This window comes from Halichoeres trimaculatus, unplaced genomic scaffold, assembly GCF_033239565.1.
Source record: "Halichoeres trimaculatus isolate MK-OKI-2021-1 unplaced genomic scaffold, fHalTri1.1 fHalTri1_scaffold_20, whole genome shotgun sequence".
Lineage (NCBI taxonomy): Eukaryota > Metazoa > Chordata > Actinopteri > Labriformes > Labridae > Halichoeres > Halichoeres trimaculatus.
In genome coordinates, this window is record NW_027437198.1 from 19,419,157 (window position 1) to 19,438,786 (window position 19,630).

The 19,630-nt window shown below is 39.2% G+C and overlaps 2 protein-coding genes across 5 annotated transcripts in view; both read left to right on the forward strand.

Annotated features, from left to right (window-relative positions):
• ttyh2l (tweety homolog 2, like) overlaps positions 1-10,717 on the forward strand; it is a 50,520-nt gene extending 39,803 nt beyond the window's left edge. Inside the window, exons 7-15 of one of the 4 annotated variants that reach the window (XM_074695742.1) lie at positions 842-911; positions 1,003-1,058; positions 4,328-4,420; positions 4,505-4,597; positions 7,644-7,786; positions 7,921-8,106; positions 8,192-8,270; positions 9,138-9,150; positions 9,588-10,717. In XM_074695742.1, the coding sequence (XP_074551843.1) occupies positions 842-911; positions 1,003-1,058; positions 4,328-4,420; positions 4,505-4,597; positions 7,644-7,786; positions 7,921-8,106; positions 8,192-8,270; positions 9,138-9,150; positions 9,588-9,628 (774 nt within the window). In that variant the 3' untranslated portion in view covers positions 9,629-10,717. The remainder of the gene's footprint in view (positions 1-841; positions 912-1,002; positions 1,059-4,327; positions 4,421-4,504; positions 4,598-7,643; positions 7,787-7,920; positions 8,107-8,191; positions 8,271-9,137; positions 9,151-9,587) is intronic. The other 3 variants (XM_074695741.1, XM_074695743.1, XM_074695744.1) reach the window with 3 other exon arrangements.
• A 1,567-nt stretch (positions 10,718-12,284) lies between these two features.
• Positions 12,285-18,859, forward strand: LOC141809662 (charged multivesicular body protein 6-like). The gene is made up of 8 exons (XM_074696791.1): positions 12,285-12,541; positions 12,872-12,981; positions 14,862-14,949; positions 15,426-15,512; positions 15,917-15,982; positions 16,206-16,286; positions 18,293-18,368; positions 18,463-18,859. Exons 1-8 carry the CDS (start codon positions 12,476-12,478, stop codon positions 18,510-18,512), a joined length of 624 nt encoding a protein of 207 aa, XP_074552892.1. The 5' UTR covers positions 12,285-12,475; the 3' UTR covers positions 18,513-18,859.
• Positions 18,860-19,630: the final 771 nt, after the last annotated feature.

The window sequence follows — 19,630 nt, forward strand, 5'->3', positions numbered from 1 at the left end:
TTCTTAGCTCATTTGAATTGATAATCATCTTTGTAGCTAGACTTTCCAATAACATACTTATATTGAAATCTAAGGCTCATATGGGAAAAGTGTGGACACAATCAAATGGTGTAATTCATGATGTTTGACCCTCAACATTTCTAGCTTTCTGAGCATGATGAGCTGAAATGCCAGTGATTAATTACCCATGTGTATAATACATTTTTCTATCAGTCTCTTTTTCTGTTGCGCTTCTTTTCAGTTTCCAAGACAACTTCACATAACCTGCTTAACCTTGACCCCCATATGTGCTGCACATTAGTAGCTCTCTACAGATGAATCACAGGGGCATGGACGTTTTCAGATGATTTCATCCATGGCCAGCCAAGCATGTCATGCTCTACATGGTCGATAGACTCTGGAGTCTGTTGCAACATTCCACACATTGCTGTGTTCTTTTTTTTTCCATGTGTATCCATCTCTTTATTTGAGCGAAAGCGCGTGTGTGTGGTGTTTGTGTGTGTGTGTGTGTGTGTGTGTGTGTGTGTGTGTGTGTGTGTGTGTGTGTGTGTGTGTGTGTGTGAATGAGAGAGGGCGAGTTTGTTTTGTTGCACATGTCTGTGGGCATTATTTTGGGGAGAAATTTCATTTCTCAGACTCACTCGCTGTAGTGATAACAACCCTGTAAGACAAATAGTTTGTGTTGTTGAGAGATTGTCGATAACTGCCCATTGCAAAATCAGATTTACTCAGCCTCGGCAAAGAAATTGGATCTGGTTTCTGCCGTGAATATATGCTGCACTCTTTTTTATGCCTTGCATTCTGCCACAATATTAAAGTATGTTTTGGTTTATTTGTACAGGGCACCAGTGACTTCTGTGTGTCTCCGGACAAGTTCATCGTGAACCAGACAAATGATTTCATCAGTGCAGGTGATTCATCTCTAATTAACACGCACGTTTACCAGCTTCTGTTCAGAATTAATGCTCACCCCTTTGTGTCTCTGTCTTGTTCACCCTCCAGATGTCGCACATTACTATTTGTTCTGCAGTCCGAATCTACCAAACCCCTTCCAACAGGTAATGATGAAATGCCCTGTGTTCCAGCCTTCTGCTTACACTTGTAGCTCCTAACTGAGTTTCACACAGAAAAATGTTTTCCTGGTTTTAAAATGAGGTTTTCCTTGTTGGATGCCAAGCTGCTAGATCATTATCAGGCCTTAATCGGCTGTTCTGAAAAATGAGCCCCCAACACTAATTCAATTACTTAATGTGATAAACTTTGATCAAAGAATTTCCTTTTTTCATATGTGGGTCTCTTTACCCTGTGCATAATCTCTGCCTTAGGCTGCTCTTACTGGCAACATTTTGGGTCTTATTTATTTATTTGGAGCGTACCATACATAAAAGAAGCTAATGCAGAAAAGGTCTCTTGTGTCTTGTGATTTATTTCTGCATTAGAAAGATATTTGTTTACCACTTTTTTTTTCCTTTCAAGAAACAATTAAGAAACACTGACCTCAAAAAAAGGCTAGCTTCTGATGCTGAAGACAAGTTCTTTTACATAATTGCTACAAACATGGCTTCTTTTTAAACTTAATATGAGCCGCATTCACTTGACCGGTCCAGAGAAGGGTTATTCAAAAAGTTATTTGGGGACAAAAATGAGGTCTGGATTGCTTGTAACAAGTAAAAAAAAAATCTGCCAGTGGGGTGAGAAAAATGTGCTTGTATTAAAGCGTTATTCTAGTCGTGACAAGCACATTTCTGTTGTTACAAGCAATTCAGACCTCATTTTTGAAATACTTGAAACTTGAAATAAGACACTTTTCTGGACTGGTCAAGTGAATGTGGCTCACATTTAGTCTAAAAAAACATTTTTCACTGAAATAAGACAAAGAGACTTGGTAAGATTTCAGTTTTTTGCAGTGTGGCACAGAAATGTAGAATATATGGAGTCAGAACAGTATTAAAATTTACAGATGCATATTTGAGTATGTGTGTAAATAATAGATTTTCAAACATGGACGTAGTCTCCCTGACGTCACCGGGCTGTTTCTGAAATGAAAAAATGAAGCACATTGGCCAAAGCGGCCATATTGGTTGTGGCAAGGGCTTCGTGTATAGCTATAAGGTGCCTTTCGGTCACATGACCCTGAGCTGATTGGGCAAGCCCGGGATCCTTAATATTCTCTGAACTGCTGAGTTAGAAAAAAAATTACAGTGTGTGCCCATAGTAAAATTAGCAACTCAGACTGGAGACGTTTTTTGAACCAGGCTGTAAATAGGTTAATTTCTGCTTTTTTTTTGGCTTGGTGTGTATGTGACTTCCAGTACTTCTGGAGCCAGCCTCAAGGGAACACTCGAAACAGCAGATTTTAGCACTCCCGAATTTTCTCATATTCTTAGACTGGAGGTTACCGCTTGGTGTAAATACATCCACAAATGAGTGAACTGATCCACAAATATCTAAACAGATTTGCATGTGTGTAAAATATTTACAAATGTGTGAAACAAATTCACAAATTCACATTGAAGAATTCACAAATGTAAAAAAAAATATGAAGTTTGTCATTGTAAACCTCTCTGCATTCATGTGTGGATTTTTTGAGACTCCCCTGACTAGTCTCAAACGCTTTATTTCAACAAGGAAAGTCTGTAGCCAATCAGATGTCTCCCTCCTTTTCAGCCAATCGTTAGATTCAAGGGTATGTTTTAATGAAATCACTGTTGCGGCATCTGTGCAAACAGAAATACTAACAACAGTATGTACTTCATAATGAAACCACAACTAAAACCTGTCAATTAGCTGTATCATTTGTGGACACACATCTTATAAGTATTCTGTTGGACATTATTCAATAGCATGATTTGAATGCTATAAGCCTTTTTTTCCAAAACAATGAATTATAGGGACAGATGTGAGCTTGGCTCTGCGGCATCTAGTATTTATGTTGATGGGTTATTGATGTGTCGTGACTAAATTCTCAGTTCATCAGTCATTCTCGGTCCATGAAGTATATATCTTTGTTAGTATTTCTGTTTGCGCAGATGCTGCAACACTGATTTCATTAAAACATATCCTCAAATCTAACGCGACTGTGATTGGCTGAAAAAGAGGGAGACATCTGATTGGCTACAGATTTTCCCTGGTGAAAAAAGTACATTCATGGATCCAAGCACATCAGGGGAGTCTTGAAATCCAAACACAAATGCAGCAAGGTTTACAAATGACAAACACATTTGTAAATATTTTACACATTTGTGGATCAGTTTACACATTTGTGGTTGCATTTACACACACAAAAATGTGCATTTGTAAATTTGGAGACGGATCAAAAAACCAGGAGTGGAGAATCACAACAGTGGATTTTAATTCCGAGCTTCTATTTGCCTGCCTCTTTATTTTTCAAGGTCGGCAGACTTTAACACAAGCACTTCCTGAATGATCTCACACCTTCTGTTGTAGTTTTTTTTTTTTTTTTTTTTTTTAAATGCATTTCTTAAAATTACAAACAACTGCATTCCATCCTAACACTGCTTGCAAACTTTGCGCCAGAGCTTTAGTGACTCTTGTGCAGTTCAGGTCAGTCCCTCACTCTATCTGACCCTGTGCAGGGGGTATAATAAAGCCTGGGAAGTATGTGGGTAACACTTTCATGAACAAGACTATAAAGTCAGCATCTTTGATCGCCTAATCTATCACTGAACCCAGTGTGTTGTATTAAAGCATAGAGTGTGTTTGTGCAGGGTTTTCCCGATGAGTAATGCTCCACCTCGCTGCTGCACATTCTTCAATACGTGCACTTAATGTAAGCGCGTGTGATCCCAATATAACTCTCTTAGTACAATTTTTCATAGAATCAGGAGTGTGTTTTTTTGTGTACAGCATGCATTGAAGGAATTTGTGGACAATAAATCTGTGAGCAGTAATTATTTAAACCCACATGCTTTGTTATCATGGCACTATCCATTTAAGGATTAAAATGATGCCTGCTAAGTAGGTAAAGATAATATTTCCTCTGATGGCCTAGTTGATATAAATATCACTGTTTTGTTTGTGCTTGAGATTGGATGAAGAGAAAAGAAGGGGAGGGGGCTGAGTGGTGGGTGAGAGGGTTGGTGGCAAAAGGATAATCTGCGCCTATCTGTCTGGAAAGAAATGTGTCCTCCGCGTAAGCGCATTATCAAGCTCTCCTTAACACCAAATGACTTGTTGACATGCTGCACCCAAACAATGCTCTCTTTAATGTGATCCCTCCATTGTTTGGGCTGGATGTCTGTGCTGTGCGTGCGATGCTGGTGGGCGATTATGTTTCTGCTTCATTTTTTTTTTACCCCCTTTACAGTCTTTAACAATCTGCCAGCGCTCCCTGACCACCATGCAAATCCAGATCCAAGGCTTGCTGCAGTTCTCCGTGCCTTTCTTTCCCACGGCAGAGGTAAGTGGCTGCCTGACAGACTATTACACCAAACTGTGGGAAAGTGTATATCATTCTCTCCCTTTTTTATACCTTGTTAAACAGAGAGACCTTTTGGGGATCCAGAAAGTGTTGAACACCACAGAATTCAGCGTGCACCAGCTAACAGCCTTGCTTGACTGCCGAGGGCTGCATAAGGTGAGGTCAGACTCCAACCACGGCTCTTTTTAATGGGCCTCTTTGTAGAATAACACAAAGCCTCTCAGAGCAGCAACTTTGACTGTTTTTCAAACTTATCTTGATGTACATCCTGTCGACTGACGTGTTTATATTCACCATTACATTTGTCAGTTCATTCCCCAACTGTGAAGACAGAATCTATTCGCCACCTCCAGTTTTTCCTCACTTTAAAGTCTTAACTTTTCTTTGCAGGGTTCACATTGTCAGAGTTTTATCAGTAAAGAGAATAAGAAATCTCAGAGCTGAAATGAGTCTTTCTTGGTGCTGTGATTGCGACATCAGATGTAGACTTTGAGATCAATAGAGCCTTCATGTGAGGATTGTACTGGCGTATACCGCATGTAGGAGTGTCAGTCTTTTACAAAAGCAGAGAGATGAGGTTAGGTGAGGGAGAGTCAGGATGGGTATGTGTTATTGTAACATCAGGCACAGATAAGGGATCATTTCAAAGTAAAGGGTGGGCAGATGCTACTCAAATAACCTCTAAGTCGTGTTAAATTACAGTAGCAGCACACAGTCATATGAATACTTAAACTGGTTTCTGAGCCTGTGAGACTTAACTGAACTACAACATGACTTTACTCAAAGGGGCTGTGAGAAGTTTGAAAGTGATCTTGATAAAGTTTGCCTTCTAGATATATGCATGACCGTAATCCACATTTTAAAATGAGATTATCAGTGCCAATATTGCTGGTTATAGGTTATCTTTAATTGCTTTGGGTTGACCAGGACCGGGTTGATTTACGGCACGTCTAGGTCTCTATGACAACACGGCTGACAAAGTTTAGTAGTGAAAAGAGATAAAACACAGAGATCTGTGTTTTTCTTGGCTGGAAATGATTTCTTGGACTAATTTTGTTGTGATGGTGGACACTGGAGTCTAACTGTCAGACAGAAAAAGGCTAATTAGCCTTTAGCTCGGGCTGTATCACTCTAAAACACGGGGCTAAGCTGTTTGTAATAATGTCCAATCCAACCCACATGCAGCAGTTATTCTGCAGTGGTCTGTTCAAACTTGAGAGTCTATCAATAAAATGAAGAATGAGGTTTCATTAGCTCTGCTTGGTAGATGACTGGCAGGACATAGCTAACCAGGGTTTACTGAAGTTACACATTACGGACATGTCTTAAACTAGGGGCAACATCCGGTCAGTAAAAATGAAGCCCTTAAAGAAGTGCTAAAAGTTGCTGTTCGTTTAGAAACTGCTTGAGGCTTGCTGCAGAAAGACCAGAAGTCATGTACACACCCAGCCATAAAAAGGGATATTTTAGGGCATTAAAAAGTATATTTACAGTCTGGTTCAAAAAACAGCTCGGGTCTAAAACGCTGTTTTCACTACCGACACACACTGTACGCTAAGTGAGTTTTATTAGGATTATTATTAGGATCGTTTGATTTTCCAATCAAAGGCACAGCTCAGGTCACGTGACTGGCGGGCGCCCTGTAGCAGCTTGAAGAAAAACTCACAGCCGGCGTCATAGCAAACATGGCTGCGTCCGTGGATTTGCTTCATTTCATTTCACTTCCATGTTATATACAGTCTATGGTCTTTATATGAATTTTAAAGCCAACAGTCACAGGACAGGTGTCAGATAATGAGTTTTGCAAAACAGTGTGATACCTTAAACCAAAAAAGAAAGCATGTTTTTGGCAATGTCATTTGGGTTTAGGATACCATTTTTTACACAAGGGGAGACAAAATTGACAATTACCAAACAGCAAAAACAGTTCCTTAAAATGGGGTTATCATTTTATCTTAAATTTCAATCATAATTATATTATAACAATGTTTTAGGTCCATACCAAATTTGTGAACATTTTCTAACTCTCACATATTGTGCTGTAGAAATGCCTGAATTGGTCAAAACAGTCCATTCAAAACATTCCAACCGCTGGCCAATCAGATAGAAAAGAGCCCAATACCCCTCTTTAAAAGGAATACAATTGCAAAATAAAGACCTGATAACGCTATAGTTCTGAAGATTACTGTACCAAACTTATCTGTGATGTGTGTTTAGAGTAATTTTTCTTTCCCCAACACGCTTAAAAGAAGACTGTCAATCAGAAAGTATGACTAGATATCCTGTTGTGTAAGAGAAACCTCAAAGGCAGCTGGCTTGAATGAAAAAATAAAAAGTAGCCAGTCAGGCTGGCTTAATAAGGGCAAACAACAAACACAGCCATGGCAACATTATTAAACTTGCAGCATAAATTTAGATGGAGTGCAGAAATGATTGACCAATATGTCGATCTATGGCAACCGAGGTGTTCAGATGGAGCTTCTCACAGAATAATCCATAATCAAACCAGTAAGGAAATTACAACCACATTGACGAAGCAGCTATCACAATATTCTACTGAATGACCATCATAGCTTCCTGCCCATTATCCACCATGTTTTTGTTAATCACAAGTCCCATTTGATTGGAAGAGAGATATTTCTTCTTGTGTCTTTCTATTTTTGATAACCGCAAAGATTTCAGAATCCTAAAGTGTGAGCCAGGCTTTAAGGGAGATTTGAAGGCACTAACTCAGTGCTGAGGTGTACTTGCTTGGTTAAAGTTATCAGCAAAGTATAACATGCTTAACAAACAAAGAATGCATCCCTAACTCCCATATCATCAGGGAAATATGAGGGTCACAGCAAGGAAGAGGATAAAAACTTTGACTGTGAGCGTCTGTGTAAATATTGTATTGGGTCAGTATCTACTGTGAACGTCTGCTGATGAGCTGGTGTTCATAGTGGGATATGTTTGATTTCTTCCAGTTAGAGTTAAATGATAGTCTCAAGAAAATGGGCAAGATTCATCTTCACCAAAGTCTGTCTGTTCGATAGTTATAGAACTTTAATCATTCTTTTACTTACTTAAGTAGATGCACATATCAATATCTGGAAATAAGGCTCTAACCTTTATGTAATGGTGTTATTATGCCAGACAAAAGCAGATCCAACTTAATATATATTTGGATCTTTATATGATAGATTGTATTCCTTTCTTCTAGGACTACGTGGATGCTCTAATGGGTGTGTGCTACGACGGGGTTGAAGGGCTCCTCTACCTGTCTTTGTTTTCCTTGCTAGCAGGCTGCGCACTCTCTGCCATGCTGTGTACGATTTTCAAAGTGTGGACACTAATGGCCAGCAGGTCAGCACCAAGCAACCCCCTTATCCCATTACCAACTCAGAGCACTGCACTCCTGCAAAGTGTTAATGCATGCACTCTCTCAGTTTCTGCCTTTGTCTGAATGTGTTGTGTGCGGGTGTACCACTTTCATGCAGAGACAAAGAGTATGACGACATAGACGAGGAGGACCCTTTCAACCCCCGGGCCCGGCGGATGTCCTACAACCCAAGAAGATCCAACATCCATAGTTTCTGCAGCTACACCAGCAGCCTCGGGAGCCAGGCTACTCTTCATCCTCCTCCGCAGGCTGCCTCCAATGTCATGCCTGCTCCTGAGTACATGTAAGAGTAATAGATTTCTTTTCAAAGTACAGAAGTGTTTGTGTGTTTTATCTTTTACCACACGTCTTCCCTATCTGTCTCACAGGAATCAGAACATGCTGTTTGGAGGGAGTCCTCGGTATGAGAACGTGCCACTGATTGGGAGAGGATCCCCACCTCCCTCGGTGCGTTGGCCTTACGGGCCTTTAGTGTCCCTTGTGTGATGAAGATGATGGCATTACTGACCTCGACACGCGAATGCACAGAACAGCAGTATACACTGTATAGAAGCAAACACTGTCAACACTTAGAAAAGAGATATAGTGATGGAAGACTGCACCCTGCTGGACATCAAGTGAAGTGCATCCATTGTTAGCCAAGAGATGTCTTTGTATTCACACCAACACTCAAGGCACTCACATTCTGATGTCCTTTTCATGGTTGCCTTGGATTATATTTTGTAAACAAAGTAATGGTTAAGACTGATGCAAAGATTTTTATACATGTGACATACTCATGAGTGTTTGTCGGATAAAGACTGTATAGGTATCTATTTTTTTAATAGTAGATCTCTTAGTGTGTGAGCATGTGGTCTGTCCCCTGGGATAAAGATGGATTAGAGATAACACTGTTAAATCTGCAGTTAAAGTTTTTTTGAGGCAATCTTTTTTTTTTGTATTAAGCTTTCTGTTTGCGTGGCAGAACCAGCTCTTGAACTGCATTCACAGCACATTACACACATGAAATGCCTCTTTGAAGGAGGGGAAATGTGGACCAGTGTTTAAAATTTCAGTTCGCCTCTGTGATACACATTTTTAAAAGGCTCTTGCTCTGTTTTCGTTGTTGGTTGTTTTAGTACAACGGGTGCTTGAAACTTTCGAACGATGTTTGCACTGCTGCTGTGAACGAATCTACAGGGGGAATGTGTTTTTTTCTTTCTTCCTTTCTTTTGTTTGATTTTGGATAATCCCTGCCATGCATTTCACTGCTGAATATTAACCACTGTTTTGCAACTAACTCTCTTGTTAATTTCATCTCTCTTTGTAACTCAGAATTTTAAGCACAGTAAGTTTTTTGTTTCTGTTTGATTTCATTTTCATTCCACTCCTTACACTGTGGGCTTATCTCTGTTATAACAACCGCTTGCTGTGCAGAATGTTTTGATTTGTAACCCAAAGACCCCCTTAAAGCTCAACACAGTATCTCTGCTGCATGGCCTTTGACCTTCTGGCACCTTCTGTTTTAACCAGAGTGTTACATGTGAGTGTTACTTACTCCTGCCGTCTGTTTGTTCTACAACTGGCATTCCCTCCCCTTCTGCATTAAAGCACCATCTCCTTGATTTCACATGATCTCCACAAAAAGTACATCTCATGATCAAAACATGTTCACCCAGACCTTAAAACACATTGCTCAATATTCATATGTAATGTCATGCAGTTTCAAGATGCTGATTCAGTGCAAGGATGCTTATTCTCACCTTTCACTGTTTTTCCTTTCAGTACTCGCCCAGTATGAGGACCACCTATCTATCTATGACTGAGGCCCAAATCAGACACTTTGGAACTGACTTCCAGGTGTAGCGTGCTGCCCACTAAATCCTTCTGAGACTGTCTGAGACTCTGGGTCCTTACCAAGGAGGCTTTCTCCATAGCATAATCCTGTTTGTGGGAGCTGCAGTCCGCCGTCCCAATCTGAGACATGAAAACAGGCCACACAAGGCATTTGCCTCACCAACACACTGACGCAGTGCTCTGAAGTCCCTGCATGCAGGTTTGAGCAGGTCTGCACGGACTCACCTGAGGACTGTCCTTCTGATGTTGTGGTGTTTGGAAACACTTTTGTTTCAATATAAGAATTTCTTATTGGCAAATCTTCCTTGAGTCAAATCAGGAACCTTTGACCTAATTGGATAATAAAGTCTTTTCTATTGTCTTTAAACTCGAGGCCTACAAGGATATGATCATCAACTGTGTTATTGTTTAGATGGGAGAAGAATGGCTGACCCAAAGACTTTCTATCTTGGCATTTTGATTCTTTGGTAGTGACACGATTCTTTCATTTACACGCCTTGTTGTAATTTTTTAAGGTGCTCAACAAAATAAAGAACAATGTTTATCTTCTTGAAAATTACAGAAAACTTGTCATTAAAAAATCCAAGCAGATATTTCAGTTTTTGTGAAAAGCCAAAGGTGCACTGGAGTCAATATTTGTAATCAATTCACTTTTTTGCAAGGTGTTGTATGCTGCAACAGGTTTAAGCAACTCTTTGTACTTGTATTGAAGCTGTATTGACTCTCTGAACAGAGGTGACTGAAACAGTCATAACTAAAGTGTTTTATATTTCTTGGCAAAATTAAAAGATTACATAAGAACCTCCCTCCTGGCCTAACTAATCACTGTAAAACAGGATTCAATTCAGCTCCCATATATTGCTGTGTGGTGACAATTGAACATAAAAGTAAAGTGTCCTATGCCCTCTTTTGAATGAAAAGTGTTGTAGAGACTTTCTGTATGCTGTTTTATTTGTAAAATAATGATGAAATCAATGTTTGACCATAAATGCTTCACTCATATTTGTTTTGTCATTTATTTGGTGTCACTACTCATTCTTTTTTAACCCTGTGCTCTCAACAACCAGCCTGCAGTATTGGATTCAGCTAGCTTGACTTAGAATCATGGGGGATGGTCTTAAATGGGTAGATCCCCTCGAACGGGACCATGAATCTAAAAGATGGCAGCAAACATACAGGACTGCATGGTACATACATTAAAGGAACTCTAGAGAGGTAACAGCAAAGACAACTTTTAATGGTCACCTTAGATTAAGTTTGATCTCTTAATAAGCTCACACCTAGTCAATACATGTGGTGTCACAGTGTTAAGTAAACAGCTTTATGAAATCAGTACATTTTTCATCTTCAAATGTATTTTGAACTTGGACTACATTTTTCAACATGACTGGTGAAAAACTTACTGTCTTGCTTGCCAAGAAAAGTTCTCAAATGTAGAAGGGTGAAAGACATGGCTGGTTGGTCTAAGCAATAAAGATCAATTTGTGTAACCAATGTTTCTCATAAAAATCAGATATTAGATATAAAAAGATAATTGTGAAACAATTCCAGCGGTCTGCTACACTGTAAAAATTAAATTTAGAATGATATTAAACCAACTGACCCAAAAATGGCGAGAAAACACTGACGTTTACAGCATGACTTGCTCAGTACAACAAAGCCTATATTATCTAAGTTCAGAAATGAAATAAATATACTTTAAGATGATGTTTCATACAAAATCATGTTTCATTAGTACAATTGTATAACTTTTAGGAGGGTGAATTAATATTAATACTTGTCATGCTTTTGTGGTTGCACCATTTGACGGTTTAATAAGACCAGTTCTTCTGAGAAATGTGACTGTTCAATGGGACTAATACTTTAATTGGTTCCAAACCGTAGAGATGTCATAAAAAAACAATGAAACCAACAGAAATTCTAACTACACATTCAATTAAACTTCTAACTAGTTTTGATTTTAACAAGGTTTAAAGTAAATTTTTGATTTGCACATCATACCAACTTTCATTCGTCACTGTCCGCACATTATGCTCTTCTATAAGTGTGACACAACCACGCTCTGTCGTCAACTTTCTATCATGTTGGTGTCTTACATATCCTACTAGTTTTGTTATGCTACTATTTGTTGAATAAGTGTAAGACCGTGAGGTTAGAGGCGCAATAATAAATAAATGAATAAATAAAGAGGAAATTTAATCACTCTCACTTAAAAGAAGGTTTAATAATGTGTTCAGTTGAGTCCACAAGTTTTTTTTTTTTTTTTTTTTAAATCACTGCACAAACTATGTAGGGTTATCCTTGGAAGTATACAAAACCATCATTTGCTAGACCCAGGAGATTCTTTTAATTTTAGCAAATCTCAACAGCATCTTTGTCGCTGTCCAAGGTGCTGAACGAAACCACCTGGGAGTTCGGAGAAATTTGAATGTCTGAAAAAAATGTAATATCCGGGTAATTGCTCTAAAGTCGCGAGGATCCTAGTTCCACCCAAAAACTAGTTTATACACTTCACTTAACGTTTCTTCTTTGAAAGCCTGCATACAGGTCATACCGAACTTATATTTGCCACAGTCTTCTCTGTCAGCAATATGTTGCATTCTTTATTTTAAAGACCCACATGAGGGCAAACGCCATGCTACTGGAGAATGTCCTGCTTCGCCTGCCGTAGGAAACACGGAAAACTGGGGACATGGTGGTAGCCAGCTAGCCCCTGCTAGCTATTTGAGGCATTATATTGTCATGGAAAAATGCTCAGCAAACGGCGATATTTTGTCTGCTGGTGAAGGAGGCTGTGGAGGGGATGTGGCTAAATAATGGGAAACGTTTTTGGGAGAAAGAGCCGACCGTCTCGTGTAACTGATCAGGACAAAGCCATTTTGGTGAGCTGATAGCGGCTATGGCAACAGATTAGTCCCGTTAGATTCACACAGAGCAGACCTCTCTGACGTTAGCTAGCGGTGTTGCCATTAGGCATAATGAAGTGATGCTATCGTCATGTCGGGATCGTATTACACTTTACAACTGCACCGTTCATTTTATTTTTAAAACAGTTTTTTTTCGCTCAGGGTGTGAATATTTATCTGTGCCCATAGAGCTGTCATAATTCAAAACAAAGCTTTGGTAGAATATTACATTTTGCTATTAAGTCACATATTTTTGTATGCTGATTTCCTTGTTAAAGCATACCCGATTTATGCTCCTTCCCCCAGCAACTGAAGCAGCAGAGGGATAAGCTGAAGCAGTACCAAAAGAAAATCACCCTACAACTGGAGAAAGAGCGGCTTCTCGCAAAGCAGCTGCTGAAAGATGGCAAGAAGGAGTAAGCATGAAAAAAAAAAGCTTGTTTATCAATGATGGCTCTGAAACACACTACAATGTTATCAAATTGATTAGTGTAAACATTAGCTAGATGCAACTTGCCAAGTGAACACAATACAACTAAATAAAGCCAAATAAACAAAACACGTGCATCTCTGACAATAACAGACACGTAACAAAAACAAAAAGACCAGCAGCAACTACCCAACTCCAAAGAGATCACAAGCCAATCATGGCAGCATAACAAAGCTCATTGGCCCTATAGCTGTTTGTGTGTCAGATTTGCTTCAAAAACCTGTATCAGAAATAGACAGATGCCGTTGGGGAGATCATTCTTCACATTGAAACGTAAAGCCCCTTGAAAGACACTAAGTTTCATTTAAGTACTATTTATTGGCATTACTAACCTCTCAATCAAAGTAATGTTCTATTATGATATATTAACTGTAAACGAATTGTGATATAAGATGCTATGGACAGAAAATGTGACCTACCTGTCAAGAAATGCTTTAAAAAGACTTGAACACTGTTCACATCATCGCCTTAGAAATCCTGGCGAACCTTAGCTAGCAATTATTTCCTCCATTCTGCCACGGCATTCAGTTTTTTGCACTCCTTACACCAATATGCAATAGTTTTTGGTAGTCAAATGTATTTGAGATGTTCTTCTCAGTCTGACTGAGTAATACAGTCAAAAACACAGCAATAATTACCGTAATCCTGTGAGCTCAATTCTGTTCTGTTGTGAGGGTGCCTCCGACATAGCAGATTTCAAGTTGATGCTGTAATGTGAAAACACTGTTTGGTTGTTTTGTTATAAATAGTTTTCTGTTTGTTTGAAATTACATTTTTTTATGTGTAAACTTTTTCATTTCAATTTTAATTTTCTCCTTTTTTGCCTTTTCTATTTACTCAAATCTCACAAAGAGTGATGTGTTGTGTTATTCAAGTAGCAGTAATAAGGAACCCCCCCCCCCTTTTTTTTTTTAAGATATTTAAAACAACAAATAGCACAACACTGCATACATAAAATTCTGTATCTTCATAGAGACATTGGTGTTGTTTAAACCTCATTCAACAATTAACTGTATACAGATAGGACAATGTGTCTGTTTTTCTGTCCATATTGAGATATGAATCCAAAGGACTGCCTTAATATCCTCTGACATATCGAGCTGGTGCAGCCAAGGCACAAAAAGGACCTGACTGAGAGTCATGAGACCGATGTCACTTTCGCAGTAAACTACAACAAACATAAAACTTATAGAACGTTAAAAATCACTCAGGTCAGTGCAGTCCGTAGCGCATCAGATCCCTCTGTTGTTGGAAGCATTTTCCAGTGGCTAGTTGAAGCTCCAATGACTGTTGTATTAGTATTTGTTGTGTTTGTTCCTCAAATCTCTACTCTGCTGATGAGCACTGCAGGAGCTTGCATTAGTCAATGGAAGTGAAAGGAAAAATATCTTTTTTGAAAAAGTCACAAAACTTTTCATGAAACATAATAAGCATGCTAAGAATGTGTCAGAATGACTAAAAACCCATTGAAGAAAGATTTGGCTTCAATTTCATCCGACAGCAGTCAGTCAGTCAGTCAGTCAGCAGGGAGGCCTCTTCATCAGTTTGACATAATAGCACATTATCTGAAAAAGCCAGATGTTTACAAAGCACACAAATCTTATGAGACAGGTATTTGTGAGATGGATTTCCTTAACTTTTTCTAAAATGTCAGATAGAATTTATTTTTTTTCCAAAACTTTTATTACATTGTTGAATCCCATTAGCATCTTTTTGCCACATGCAGTGCTGCACATTTTTTACTACCTGGAGGAAACATGTTTACATGTTTTTGTCATGTCATTTTTCATTGCTTTGTCATTGCAGAAAAGCACTACTTCTGCTCAAGAAGAAACGCTATCAGGATCAATTGCTAGACAAGACAGAAAATCAGATTTCCAACCTCGAGCGCATGGTAAGGCTAATGAGACTGCACTTTAAACATGTTTTCATTTACACAAGTCACAGCATTACAGTGCATCAGGTTTAACCTTATGTATCTATTAAGGAGTTCCAACAAGGACTCAGAATGATACAAAATATTGTAATAAATTAAAAACCATCCCTAGTCTGCTTATTCCATAACCAGAAAGCTGCACTTCTAATCTCTCCTTTTTTTGCGCCTTAATCTCCTTGCATGCCTTGTAATTAAATGGAGCAGATTTTCTGCAAAATCCAGCTGAAATCTGAGCTGCAAACTGTTCAGAGTGATTGAGCGATAATTGAGTGTTTACACTGTTTGTACCGATGATATAAAGAGCTAAACTTTGTCCGTGTCATATGCGAAAACTTAAGTGGCATTCTGTTTTTCATCCTCTAGAAGATGTTTGCAACTGTTGTTGTGCATGCCTATAATTTTGCAGGGTCTTACACACTGTTTTTTTTTTTCAGGTTCAAGATATTGAGTTCATGCAAATTGAGATGAAAGTCATAGAGGGGCTGAAAGTCGGCAATGATTGTCTGAAGAGTATGCACGAAGTAAGTAAGCTTTAATGTGTTTTTTTTGCCTTTGGTGTTAAAACAAAGCACCTCCCACACACATGATAACAACCCCCCTTAAAGCAGCAGATATGAGAGAGTATACTTCAACAGAGTAAAGTTTCCCCAGATAGGCATTCTTTCTTTAAAGTGATCCTTGGGTGAGGATTGTGCAGCAGAGAAAGCGTGTGGTTCGTGTTAGCGTAGCTGGTGCACATTGTTTGAAGATTAAAGGATTAAGAGGCAAAGCCTTGACTACAGCAGTGTGAGACGCACATCCTTGGATACAGTGCACGGGTCTCGCTCAAGAAACTCGCAAGCTAGGCTGAATGTGCAGAAAAACACTTTTCATCCAAAACGCTTGATTTCCATAGAGCTCAGAGCACTTTTCTTGTGTGTCACAGATCATGTCAATTGAAGATGTGGAGAGAATCCTGGATGAGACGCAGGAATCAATTGAATATCAGAGGGTAAAGCTGTTTACACCTTTCATCAGTTGGCATATGTATAAAAGATTTGACTAATATCATTTCATTATTTAAACTGTACAATAACTTGTGGTCTAGAATATGGCGTCTTATTTAACAACTTTGATGATTTGGTTTCGTTGAATGATTCTGAATTTTTGGATTGTGTAGATTTCTTACAATACCTACAAATGTGTTTGACTGTTCACATTTTTTCCCCCTGTAGCAAATAGATGAAATGCTGGCCGGCTCACTGACACAAGAAGACGAGGATGCTGTTTTAGCCGAGCTAGAAGCTATCACTCAGGTGTGTGTACGTGTTGAAACTGCACGTTTAACCTTTAATGATATGAAGGATGTTTGCTGAGCACACACAGCCTGTCTGTAACGCCCAACTCCACATTTAAACATGACACACACTAATCCTGGTGCAACCCGTGCTTCAGCTGTCTAGCACCAGACCATAACAGAGCTGTAGTTAAAGACGTGATTCAGAGTCGAGTCAGGTTCAGGTTTTAAATGGAAATTATGACAGTAATTTTGAAATTAGATTAGTACAATTTCTGCCTCTGGGGGAGAGGAATAATTCTAGCATGGTTAGAAGAACTTTGGAGCAAGCCACAATTTTTCTTTTTGTATGTAATAATAGGCTGTGTAATGGAAATCAATGGGGGTATTAATTTGTTTGATTCATGATCATTTCAACTACAGCAGATGTTTCTGCTTTTGTGATCTAATTATTCCAAATGACACACACTTCAAAGCCTCTCAGACTACGCTGAATTCTATTTCGCACTTTCACACAGTTTCTAATTTGAAGTCCTCTCAACCTGACAGAAGGGAGTAAGCAGAACTGTAGCAGTTTATCAGTTGATGCTCTGGTTATACAGACTAGTTAAATCATGTGCTTTTTGTACACCTGTGTCCTTGAAGGGTTATTTATAAAGAGCCAAAAAGCTTCTGTGTCTCAAAATCCCACTGTTTCAAAGGCTTCAGGGAGTGGGTCAGAAAGCAGGTTGTGTCTTACTTTTTGACCCCCTTTCTCAATCCCGTGGAATAGAATAGAATAGAATGGACTGTACTTAATTAATCCCTGAAGGGAAATTTAGAGTCACAGCAGCCATACAAGAAAATGTATAGCGCAAAACACTTAAGTGTATATGTAGAATATCATACGAGTTAACGAGGAAAAAAAGTCCATCAGAGACGACAGCTTGGCCATCATCTTCCAGTCAGCCTCCACCTCCACAGGGTCCAGAACTGAGCTGGACTTCTTCACCAGTCTGTTCAGTCTTGCTCTCCTGTATCCTTTCAGCTCACATCAGTTAAAATCCTTACAATGTGGGGTTAGTGTCTGGTGTTAGCCCTGTTAACAAGGGTACACATCCAGTTTAGAAGACTGAAACCTATGTTGAAGTGCTAAAAGTTGCTGTTTATTGGGAATCCACTTGAGACTGGCTGTCTAAAGACCAGAAGTAACATACACACCCATCCAAAAAAAAGAATGACTTTTAAGGCATTAAAAAGCATATTTACAGCTTGGTTCAAAAATCAGCTTGGTTCTGAAACACTGATTTCGCTATCAGCACACACTGTACGGTGGGTGACTTTTTTTTTTTCTAACTCAGCAATTTAGAATATATTAGGATCATATGATTGTCCAATCAGAGACACAGCTCAGTTCACATGACTGACAGGTGCCTTATAGCTGTTAGAAAGGAAGCTCAAAGCTTGTGTCATATCAAATGTGGCTGCGTCCGCAGATTGGCTTCACGTCATGGTACCAGTAACAGGCGGTGACGCCGTGGTGACGATGTCCATATTTTATATAGTCCATGCCTGTTAGCCATGTCTATGAATAGCATGACCTGGGTCATCTCTTCCTAGCTCACACTGCAGCACCAGCACGTCACCCTTGTCTCCCTCTTCACAGCTCGCAGAGAGCACCAGTCCCAGCACCAGTTAGCATAGATATGCTATAAGCTGCCAACAGGTGAAATCTTTTGTGTAAATAATGCAACCATGGTTACACACAGGCTCTCTAGACACACACAGGACCAAAAGATAAGTAGACGCAACTGGTTTGGTGTCAAAGGCCAACAAATAAGACACAAGAAGTAATGACAGGCCCCAGATTCAAAGATAAGAAAAAAGATAAGAAAAAAACAACAGTGAGAGCTGATGCAACAGGCAGCCATTCAGGCGGCGCCTGGCATGCATCACAAAAATATCAATACTTTAGGAACATGTTTTATCCTTGTTACCAAAACCCATCTGTACTTTATTTTCACTGTGTCTGCTCTGCGTAAACAGGGAGAAGATGTAGCACTTCCAGAGGTCCCAACTGAGCCAGTACCTGAGATCCCAGAAGCAGCTACTGCTGAGCCAGGTTCAGTTAACCTCCTCATTTCAAAGATTTCACTTCACACTGAAGTGTATTTGTAATTTCTACCACACTGATCATATTTGCTTTACTTTTCCAGAGAGAAGAGAAGCAAAGGAAAAGCCAGAGAGAGAGATGCTGGCAGCCTAGCAGACTGGATTTGTGGATTAGAGTTGGCGCTCTTTCTACTGATAGACACTCTGTGATTTTGGATATTTCCTTCTTAAATGTTTGTTGATGATGGAGGAGCCTTTGCAGTGCACCTTCACAGCTTTTACTGGATCAGCACTGTGTTTGTACTCTGGTACTCTGCATTCCTGAAAATCTGCGTAAGAGAAGTGAAGCATAATGATTTGGATTTAAAAAAAAAGGTCACATTGTTACTTGTGGTTTTGGCATAACACACTGAAAGGACTCAGTTTTAGATGTTTTACACATAAACTCGGTTTTGTTTTGCATAGTAAATTGAGCTGTGGCAACAACATGTTTTCTTGACTTTTCTGTCAAAAAAAATATCATTTTTTCCCTTTCCTTCCTTTGATAGTAGCAAGGTTCTACAGCTCCATTGCCCCGGACCTGGAGCTTGTTACGGCTTTAGATATATCCAGTGGATCCAATATCCATAACACACTTTCTCCACAAGGGGGAAGCCTTTGCTAGTTTTTTTGACTGTTTCAAAACAGGTGTCTTCAGTCAGACCCCCATCTGTTAATATGTAAGGGTTGAATAGATGCAGAAAGTGTTACGATAAGAGAAGATTAGTAGTGTTTTTACACCTTACATCACTGTACTGTACCGTACAAGTGGGAACTGAGACTCTAATAAGAATGTACAAGGAAGGAAGCAAAAAATACAAATGACTTACACCAGTATCCGTGTGCACATAGACCATGACAGCTATAAGCCAAATCATGAAATTTTACCAGTGGTTCTGGATAAGATAAACTACAAATCTGTACATATTTTCAAGTAACTTACTTAAATCAATACACTTTTTAAAAGCCTCCTTTTTTAACACCAGATTCATGTATGTATAGTGTGGTTAGTTTACTTACAGATGGGTGCTATGCCTAGTGTGCACTCGTTTTACTTCCAAGGATGTCTTCAGCAAACACAGTGCTTAAATTGGTGCTTTTAGCATTGTGTGGGCATATGAGAGAATAAATGGAACAATTATTGGACGTTCCAATGTTGAAAAACATGTTTGCCTGTGTAATAGGTACAGGGGTAAGTGGGCGGGAATTGAATCTACAAGATGGTGATGCGTT

What these genes read in the sequence shown, in the direction of transcription:
- LOC141809662 (XM_074696791.1), top strand. Translation starts at nt 12,476, where the DNA reads ATGGGAAACGTTTTTGGGAGAAAGAGCCGACCGTCTCGTGTAACTGAT. An exon ending in GTCTGAAGAGTATGCACGAA is followed by an intron (nt 15,513 to 15,916) that starts GTAAGTAAGCTT and finishes TGTGTGTCACAG; the next exon opens with ATCATGTCAATTGAAGATGT. An exon ending in AATCAATTGAATATCAGAGG is followed by an intron (nt 15,983 to 16,205) that starts GTAAAGCTGTTT and finishes TTCCCCCTGTAG; the next exon opens with CAAATAGATGAAATGCTGGC.